Here is a 10,861-nt window from a genome sequence, read left to right as displayed (position 1 = left end):
TATGAGCACACAGTGAGTGTGCAGTGACCTCACAGTGACCACAGTATGAGCACACAGTGAGTGAGCAGTGACCTCACAGTGACCACAGTATGAGCACACAGTGAGTGAGCAGTGACCTCACAGTGACCACAGTATGAGCACACAGTGAGTGCGCAGTGACCTCACAGTGACCACAGTATGAGCACACAGTGAGTGCGCATTGACCTCACAGTGATCACAGTATGAGCACACAGTGAGTGTGCAGTGACCTCACAGTGACCACAGTATGAGCACACAGTGAGTGAGCAGTGACCTCACAGTGACCACAGTATGAGCACACAGTGAGTGCGCAGTGACCACAGTATGAGCACACAGTGATCACAGTATGAGCACACAGTGAGTGCGCATTGACCTCACAGTGATCACAGTATGAGCACACAGTGAGTGAGCAGTGACCTCACAGTGACCACAGTATGAGCACACAGTGAGTGAGCAGTGACCTCACAGTGACCACAGTATGAGCACACAGTGAGTGAGCAGTGACCTCACAGTGACCACAGTATGAGCACACAGTGAGTGAGCAGTGACCTCACAGTGACCACAGTATGAGCACACAGTGAGTGAGCAGTGACCTCACAGTGACCACAGTATGAGCACACAGTGAGTGAGCAGTGACCTCACAGTGACCACAGTATGAGCACACAGTGAGTGAGCAGTGACCTCACAGTGACCACAGTATGAGCACACAGTGAGTGAGCAGTGACCTCACAGTGACCACAGTATGAGCACACAGTGAGTGAGCAGTGACCTCACAGTGACCACAGTATGAGCACACAGTGATCACAGTATGAGCACACAGTGAGTGCGCAGTGACCACAGTATGAGCACACAGTGATCACAGTATGAGCACACAGTGAGTGCGCATTGACCTCACAGTGATCACAGTATGAGCACACAGTGAGTGAGCAGTGACCTCACAGTGACCACAGTATGAGCACACAGTGAGTGAGCAGTGACCTCACAGTGACCACAGTATGAGCACACAGTGAGTGAGCAGTGACCTCACAGTGACCACAGTATGAGCACACAGTGAGTGAGCAGTGACCTCACAGTGACCACAGTATGAGCACACAGTGAGTGAGCAGTGACCTCACAGTGACCACAGTATGAGCACACAGTGAGTGAGCAGTGACCTCACAGTGACCACAGTATGAGCACACAGTGAGTGAGCAGTGACCTCACAGTGATCACATTATGAGCACACAGTGAGTGAGCAGTGACCTCACAGTGACCACAGTATGAGCACACAGTGAGTGAGCAGTGACCTCACAGTGACCACAGTATGAGCACACAGTGAGTGCGCATTGACCTCACAGTGATCACAGTATGAGCACACAGTGATCACAGTATGAGCACACAGTGAGTGTAATGTGACCTCATATTTTGACCACAGTATGAGTGCACTGTGATTGTGCAGTGACCTCATGTTGTGAACAAAGTATGAGCACACAGTGAGAGCTCTGTGTGGTTACACTTTTAGTTCACTGTGACACACAAATCGTGACCGCACCATGAGAATATTGTGAGCTCGTAGTGACATCATTGTGAGATCAAATTGTTGACTGGGTTGTGTCATTTGAGCATGAATGCCCCTATCTGCACTGCAAAAAATGCTTTTCTAGCTTAGAATTTTTTTTGTGTTGTTTCCAGACAAAATATCTAAGAATTCTTAAATCAAGAAGAATTTTCTAGACGGGTAAAAATTATTGTCTTGTTTTCAGAAAATAAATAAATCAAATAAATAAAAATAAAAAAAATCTAAATTAAGTGCATTTTTGCTTGAAACAAGCAGATAATCTTTCAATAGGCTAAGACAAATGATCTTGTTTTCAGTTTGAAATAAGATTTTTTTGCTTACCCCATTGGCAGATTATTTTTCTAATTTTGTCCTGTTTTTTCTGAAGACAAGAAAATAAATTATACTCGTCTAGAAAATCCTTTTTGATGTAAGAATTTTTAGATATTTTGGCTGGAAAAATCTAAGCTAGAAAAGCATTTTTTTTTTTTTTTTTAGAATGGCCCTTTCTGTGGCAGATCTTGATTTGTCTTATCTCAACTCTCCAAAGCATTTGACCAATGCTGATAGATGCAAGATCACAGTAGATAGCCATTGTATTTCTCTCTAATCAAACACACCTGATTCAGACATCAGTTCTGAAACATTGTTGAGGAGACCACAGGAACTGGTTTGGGAACCACTGGTCATTGGAAACGTGCAACAATATATATATGTGTGCTATATCAAGTTCCTCCAGAGAGACTCTTTTCAACTAACTAAACTAAACTAAAACTAATTAAACTCACCTAAATCAACTAATTGAGGTCTTTGACTTTTGACTTCCAGTGAGTTGGATTGCAGCTAACATTTACACAAAGGAAAAAGTTTTAGGTCAAGAAAACCAAAAAAAGAAGAGGAACTTCGATCTGGCTGTGTGAAAATTCACAGCTATCTGTCCAAACTTGTGTGGGTTTAACCCAGTGTGGTCAAACTAACTGAGTTCCCACACCCAGCAGAAACACGCTTCTGAAAACACTAGCACACAAACCACAAGACAACGAGACAAAAGATGAACTTTAGTGCTAAGATTTGTATCGTGAAAAGTGTTATACAAATATTTAATATACTCCAATTGAGTTAAGAGGAGAAAAAAGCTTAAAGTGCTGTAAAATTGCACGTTTACACACAACGTCATTTACACATTTTGATTTTAAGCATTTTGCACTTGCAGATACATGTCTGTTATATAACTGTGTTTAGTAATTCTGGTGCTTCTAATATAGTGATTGAACAAAATGCATACATTCCATGCACTTTATACATCTTACATATTCAGTACATCTGTGCACCAATATATATATTAAGTTTTGCTACTTATTTATATGTCATCTTCTATTGAAATGAACGTAAAACGGCAATGTTTTACTTCCTGTCACATACACATGCTCTCAAGGGCTCATGACCACAAGTGCTGATGTTGAGACAGACACTAGTTTGGTGTCAACTGCAGAGATGAAATCATTTTGACATCATGCCATTCAAATTGTTATTGTGTTAAATGGTTTTCACGAATATCTATGGCAGGATTTTGGGTGCAGGAGCACCACTTGCGCTTCGCCGCGTCCCGTTTGGAAAGGCCTGAAGGAATTTGTGCTGTTTTGGGAAAGACATTGGTCACATTCAATTTCATTAAAAATAAACAAACCATAACAGAAATTTATTATATGTGTTCTTCTATTTATATTCTTCTATCTATATATAACAGCCCACGCTCAGCTCTCGAGGGAATTTAACTGATCGAGGCGTTTAGAGAACAAACACAGCTTAAAACTGCCTGAGCTGATCTCAGTTCTTCCACTTCTCCATTATGACTCACATTGTGACACTACAGCATTCAAACACTCAGCCAGAGATCAGTGGATGTTAAACACAGGAAGAGCTGCTAGTATTTAAAGACAGAGTTGTGAGCATATAATGAAGAGGAAGACTGACAGAAAGAGAAAATGGCTGATAAGTGTCATCTGTGTCTGCTGGGACTGATCTTTCTCTCTTCACTTCTCACAGGTAAACACAGCTGTACTTTCTCAGTAAGAAACATTTAGTGGAATTAGTCTTGGAAACACATAAAGTTTATTTTATTCTGGTGTTACATACAGAACATACTAGATTATCCCTGGATGCATTAAAACAGTTTTACACACATCTGATGCTGAATTATCTTCATATTAAGAGCGTGCTTGTGATTTAAACAGCTTTCTCTCGTTCTATATATAATAATGAATGTATAAATAATAATCACTCAAATGTTCTTGTGTTTCAGATACCAGTGGAGAGGATGATGTTCATGTGTTCATCAGTTCTGGTGAAGATGTCCGTCTGCCCTGTAATAATGCTCTTCCTGACTGTAAATCAACTACATGGATCTATAATAGCAGACATTCAGCAGCAGTTGAACTGATTGGTTTAGGGATAAAGAAGAATGACACAGAGAGACATGAGAGACTGAGTCTGGGGTCTGACTGCTCTCTGAACATCAAGAACATCACAAAAGAAGATTATGGATTATACAGCTGCCGACAATATGTGAATGGACAAAAACAAGGAGATGATACACGTGTTTATCTGCATGTTATTCGCGGTAATTTTATGATTATGTGGTCAATTTAAAAAGAGCAAATTCTCCATTTAATTTCCCATAAAGATTGAAAAGTGTGTGTTTTGTGTGTTATTTTGTGTTTCAGTCTCTTCATCATCCTCACAGACTGAGATCAGTCCAGGCAGCTCTGTGACTCTCTCCTGTCAGTTGTATTCATCATATGGAGTCTCTTGTGATGATTGGATACGTTTTCAGAGAATTGATCTGTTCTGGGTGAATCAGACTGGTGTTAAACGGACAATATCAGACTCCAGATATCAGGAATCAGCTCCAAGACGCTGTATCATCACTCTGACTACAACACTCCTGAATGAAGATGACAACAGAGAGTGGAGATGCAATGTCACTCACGGAGATCAAGTCAAGACCTCAGCCACATATACTGTCAAGAGTTCAGGTAAGAAAACAAACTCATCAATCAGTTTTTGACCCATATAATGCCAGTAACACTAAGGTCTATTAATATTGCTAAAGTAGAACAAGCTGAGATACAAAAGCTTATTTTAGTCTGAGAGAAGAGAAACTCAAAGCACTGCTGCAAACTCATGAACTGCAGTAAAGTTAATCAGCTGCTGTGTTTTGGTTTCTCCCTCATTGTCTGCACCTGTGTGTGTTACTCAGTCTGTCTGTTTAATGTGTGTTTTTACCCTCCTGCCTTGTCGGACCTTAACCTTACCTCCCTGTGTTTCCTGTGGATAATTAAAGACTGTTCGTTTCACCACGTCGTTGTTCGTCTGCTCCTGCCTGAAGTGTGACAAAAATATGATGGTCATATTCTACAGCAGGGGTTATAACAGCGATTTAAGCTAAACATAATGTGGCTGTGAGTGTTGATCCTTTTTAAGTAATAACTTTAAATGTATGCAATGATATAAATCCATTAAATGACAACACCATTTGATCTAAAGGATCAGATTTACTGTAAAATATTTAGAATTTAATGTCCTATAATGCAAAAGGCTTTTTTATTATATCTGTATTATTTTTACATGTGGTACTGAAACCATATTTTTATGTTTTATTGAACTGAACCCACTTAAATTAATTCAACTCTGCCACTGTTTGAGGTAAAGAAATCAAACCAACTGTAAAATGTGCAGAATATTATTCCCTAAAATGCACCAAGAGTGTTATGTTTTTTATATATCTTTATTATTTTTATATATGTGGTACTGAAACCATATTTTTGATATGTTTACTATACTGGACCACTTAAATCCATTCAACTCTGCCACCATTTAAGGTAGTTATCAAACAACTGCAAATTATGGAAAATATTATTCCTTATGCACAGGGCTAATTCATCGGATTATGACATTTAGTATTTTTCTATATTAAAAGCATGTGAATAGTTGAAATGGGAAAACACTTTTGTAAAATTTTAAACGTTCTTCTTAAATAACCATTTGTGTCACGCTCCGATGTTTAGATCCATTACTTTCACATTAATGGCCATCAATATTTTATTTCCTTTGCCATTAAAATGAAAGAGCTGAATTTAAACATACATTCTCAGAAACAAAAGTAACAATGCTGTCACCGAGGTGCAAAAGTAAAAATGCATTTTTGAACCTTATTTACCTTAAATGGTACAAATTAAAGAGTACAAGGCAAATACAGAGCAATTTCATACAGTTTAAAACATCTAAAACAGAATATATATATATATATATATATATATATATATATATACTGTGTAAAATAAAATATCGTAAATCTCATAAGATAAAAATAGGATAAAAAATACTATTATTAGGTCAGTTAATTATATTTCTGTTTATCAGAAAACAAAACATGGGTTTTAAAACAAAGTGAAACATGAAGGGATTTTTTATTTTTTAATTCATTAACTTATTGTTATTATTATTATTATTTTTATTTTTAAATGATTCAATATATTTAACTGATAGAGTTAAATATAACTGATAACTGATAAAGTTGATTTGATTACTTTAGCTGAAGTTGTGTTCATAATAAATGGTTTTAAATGTGTTCCAGGAGTGTCAACAACCCAAAAAATATAATGTATCATGTACAATAATATTCAGAAAAAAATATATATTTTCTGAATATTACAATAATATTCAGAAAAAAAAAATATTTTCTGAATATTACAATAATATTCAGAAAAAAAAAAATCTGAAAAAAAAAAGCTTGTGCATTATAGGGAATAATATTCTGGGATTTGTACAATAGGTTTGATACCTATTATATCATTATATCAAACAGTGGCAAAGTTAAAATAATTTAAGTAGGTACAGTATGTTAAAAAATATCAAAAATATGGTTTATGTACCACATATAAAAACAAAGGCATAATCAGAAAAAAAAAAGCCTTGTGCATGATAGGGAATAATATTCTGAATATTTTACAGTTGTATTTTAGGTGTTGTTGTTTAATGGATGCATATCATTGCATTCACTAAACGTTGTGTAAAGTTATTACAAAACACATAGACGGCTAATTCCAAGAACAGAGCCTTGTGCACCAAAAGGCGGACGCGAACTCGGGTATCCAGCATCAAAAACAATAAGTTATTCGTTTTATCACTTACGGCAGTGTTTCCCAAACTTTTTTTCTGGGGACCCACATTTTAAAGTCGATAAATCCTTGTGACCCAATAAACATTAGGCCCATATAGTTCATATATCACGAAGATAATTTATGCATTAACAAAATATGTATGACCATTTTTAAGGTCATGCTTCCACTTAACTATTTAAAAAAGATACAGATATTTGACAAAGCACATTTTTTTTTATTTAAGTAAAATGCAGATTTGCAGAAAATGCTGTTTACCACAAACACAATATTTATCTGTTATTTTGATTTCAAATCCAAAAGTGCTTTTTCAGCATTGTGATCGTCTTTTATCACAGTAAACTAATACAATAACAGACATATTCACGTTTAAATTCAATAAAAACAACGTATTATTCAATGCACTTGACTTCTAGATTTGTATATTAAGTTGCTCAAGCAAGTTGCAACACATTTAAACACAACATAGGGAAGCTTTAGCTTCCTTTTCTAATTGAAATTGGACTTTCAAAAATATTTTAATTAAAACTTACCACAGACAGAAACAGTCGGCTCTCATGCTTTTCTTTCGCACTAAATCTTTGTTAAAAACAATCCTTAAAAGAACTTTTCTACCTGGACAAGTGCACGTATTATGTTGCCTTTTTCTTTAAAACTGCACTTTTCCTTATTTTAAACCTAGCCAAAAAGCCACGTGTTGACTGTGAAACAGTGGACTTCATTTATATGCATTTTCGTGTCAATACATTTTTACAGCGAACAATGCGCTGTCACTTTAATTCAGCGCTTGCAGCACAGCAAAAAATAGACTCTGCCGAAACTATCGCTGCTCTGCTGCAAACGCACTGCTTCTGAGACGCACTGCTGGACAGCAACCGCGTGCAGTGTGAACGCTCTAATCCATTAACATGGGTGGGGGGGGAAATACGCAACGCATACGCACTGCAGACGGAGTATGAAACAGGCGATGCAGAGCGCAGCTAAAGAACAACAACAAAAAAAGAAAGCAGAAGAAAACGACGAGCTCCCTCGTGCGGCTTATAGGTGAACTACACATATAAATTTTAATCAAGAGTATATAGCGCACTGAAAAATAGTGCTCGACTTGGCGACCCATACAAAATCTCCCGCGACCCACTTGTGGGTCGGGACCCCGCCTTTGGGAATGACTGACTTACGGCACTGAAAATGTTGTAACATTTGTAAAGATGGCCTTTTTGCATTGTGTAAAAAGACACATTAAATGAAAGGCTCCAGACTATTTAAATTTACTTTAAGAAGTTTGATTGCATTGCAACACTCACTGGCCGCTTTATTAGGTACACCTTACTAGTATCGGGTTGGAACTTCTTGCCTTCAGAACTGCCTTAATCCTTCGTGGCATAGATTCAACAAGGTACTGGAAATATTCCTCAGAGATTTTGGTCCATATTGACTTTGTTGTTGCTGCAGATTTGTCAGCTGCACATCCATGATGCGAATCTCCCGTTCCACCACATCCCAAAGGTGCTCTATTGGATTGAGATCTGCTGACCGTGGAGGCCATTTGAGAATCACATTTGATTGAGATTCTTCAAGCCGTCGAGAGCTTCAGCCTGAGCCTCCCCACACTCCCCTTTCCTTCCCATGGCCGGCAGCGCCGCCATCTCACTCCAGCGCCAGTACCCCTTCACAGCCGGCGCAAGCCCCAGCGCCCGCCACTCCGCCCTCCCTCACTCTTTACAGGATTCGCGTCTGACGCGCGCATGCCGCCGTCAATGACGCAAGCCCCAGCGCCCCCTATCCCCCCCCTCCTTCTTTCTCTGCCATCAGTCCCAGTAATCGCCCCAAGCGTGAGCATGCCTCCGCAAACAGCCACTTTTTCTCACGCCCAAGCCCGCCCTTCTTTCACGCTCGCCTCAGCAACACCCTTGCCCGTTCCCCCAAACGCCTTAGCCCTGGAACCACCCCTAGTGCCAACCTCCATCAGGAACCAGATCCTATCAGGTGCGGATATCGACCTTTTTTGTCTACTTTCTCCTATCTCTCCTCCAACTTCCGATCGCCAAATCAATTGCGGCGATTTTTCAGTCACTCTCAAAAATTCCACTAACAATCCGTCACGCATCTTATCTTTTGCCGAATTCACCATCGCATTCACCCGCTACTTAGAAGTAATCTGCACCGTTTTTCCACACAGAAGGCGCGAGCTCGGCGATTACCTCACCATAATCGCTGAGCTCGCATTATCATAAGGGGGATCCCATTTCTACACCTACCATAAGCTTTTCGCCGCAAAATGTGCCATCCGGATTTCACAGTGGAATCAGTGCCCTTACTGGGGGGCTCTAGACACCGAATTACACAGCAGGGTATTTTTAGGCTGTCGCAACATTTCCTGCGCTGTCTGTCGTTCATTCAACCACTCCACTGTCATTTGCCCTTTCATAAATCCATCTATTCCCCCCTGCCCTGAACCTTCCCAGCCCAAATCCACCAGCTATGTCCCGCGGCTCATGGACAATCTCACTACGCCCTCTCACTCATTCCGCCGCCGCCCCCCCCCCCCATGCGGAATGCGCCAGCTTCAACAGCGGCAGATGCACAAGGCAACGCTGCCGGTTCATGCATGTGTGTAATTTTTGCGGCGGGGCCCATGCAAAGAATTAGAAGCGAACTTCATGATCGGCCCCTTCCCCACTCCTCCCTTCACCGTCTTTCGGGTCAGCCCCATTGGCGTAGCTACTAGAAAATTTTCTGGTAAGAAACGTCTTATAATCAATCTGTCGTCCCCGCATAATTCCCAGTTTCCGAGCATTAACAGCCTCATCCCGCTCGGCGAATTTTCTCTTCACTACCACGACATTGACCAAGCCATTACCCTGATCAAAAAAGCAGGCCGCGGTGCTTGGCTGGCCAAAGTCGACATCACCTCCGCCTTTAAAGTCATGCCCATCCACCCAGATTTTTGGCATCTATTCGGCATTTGCTGGCAGAATAAATACTATTTTGCCGTCCGCCTCACCTTCGGCTGCAGAAGCAGGCCAAAAATTTTCGACATGCTTTCAGAGGCAATTTGCTGGATTCTCTCCAACAATTACGGCATACCGTCGTTAGTCCATCTCCTAGACGACTTTTTGATAATCTCGCCCCCCGACTCCGTCCCAGTAGCTCATCTTCTGACCACCCAAAAAGTTTTCTCAGAGCTCGGGATTCCCCTCGCCCAAGACAAAACCTTAGGCCCAAGCACTTCCATTGAATTTTTGGGCATCAACCTGGATTCCCAAAAATTCCAGGCCTCGCTACCCAAAGAAAAAATTGATAGAACCATACTGGTTTGTTCCTCTCTCCTAGCCAATCCAAGCTGCTCGAAGCGCGAGCTTCTGTCCATTCTAGGTCATTTAACCTTCGCTATGCGCATCATCCCGCAAGGCTGCCCCTTCATCTCCCACCTCCTTTCACTTGCATCTTCCGCCCACGCCCTAGAAGATCAAATATCCCTAACAGACCCATGCCAAAACGAGCTCAGTCTGTGGATATCCTTCCTCCAGCAATGGAACGGATTATCTTTTTTCTATAATAATCTAATTTCTTCCCCGATCGACATCCAACTGTTTACAGACGCCGCCCCCTCTATCGGTTTTGGCGGTTTTTTCAAAGGCCGCTGGTTCGCATCCACATGGCCCCCCCAGATGGCCAACTTGCCGCCCCAGCTATCATCCTCAGCACTATTCGAGCTATATCCACTAGTCGTTGCGGCCTCTCTATGGGGTAAAGAGTGGTCTGCCACTAGCATCCTCGTCCACTGTGACAACGAAGCTACCGTGCATTGCGTCAATAAAGGCCGTTCCCACTCCCCTACCCTAATGCCTTTGCTAAGACGCCTAATTTGGATTTCGGCTCGCGACCAATTCATTATCACCGCTAAACACATCCCTGGGTCAAAAAACCAAATAGATGACTCTCTTTCTCGTTTTTCCTTCCAGAAATTCAGATCCTTGGCGCCGGAGGCAGACCCACTCCCGACCCCAGTACCTCCCTATTCAGAGCTGATATTCCCATAAACCACCCCCTGAGACCCCTCCTCGAAGCTTCCCTCAATTCCATTCTCCAAGCCGTTTCCCCCAGAACCCTTCAGTCCTACCTT

General features: G+C 40.9%; 1 protein-coding gene across 1 annotated transcript; it reads left to right on the top strand.

Moving 5' to 3' along the window:
• The first annotated feature begins 3,540 nt into the window (after window positions 1-3,540).
• Window positions 3,541-4,622, top strand: LOC141333109 (uncharacterized). The gene is made up of 3 exons (XM_073838076.1): window positions 3,541-3,601; window positions 3,858-4,175; window positions 4,279-4,622. The coding sequence occupies exons 1-3, from the start codon at window positions 3,541-3,543 to the stop codon at window positions 4,620-4,622; spliced, it is 723 nt and encodes a 240-aa protein (XP_073694177.1).
• The last annotated feature ends 6,239 nt before the right edge of the window (window positions 4,623-10,861 follow it).

Source organism: Garra rufa, chromosome 1 (assembly GCF_049309525.1).
Source record: "Garra rufa chromosome 1, GarRuf1.0, whole genome shotgun sequence".
Lineage (NCBI taxonomy): Eukaryota > Metazoa > Chordata > Actinopteri > Cypriniformes > Cyprinidae > Garra > Garra rufa.
Note: the sequence above shows the minus strand (reverse complement) of the source record. Positions and strands in the feature narration are given on the sequence as shown.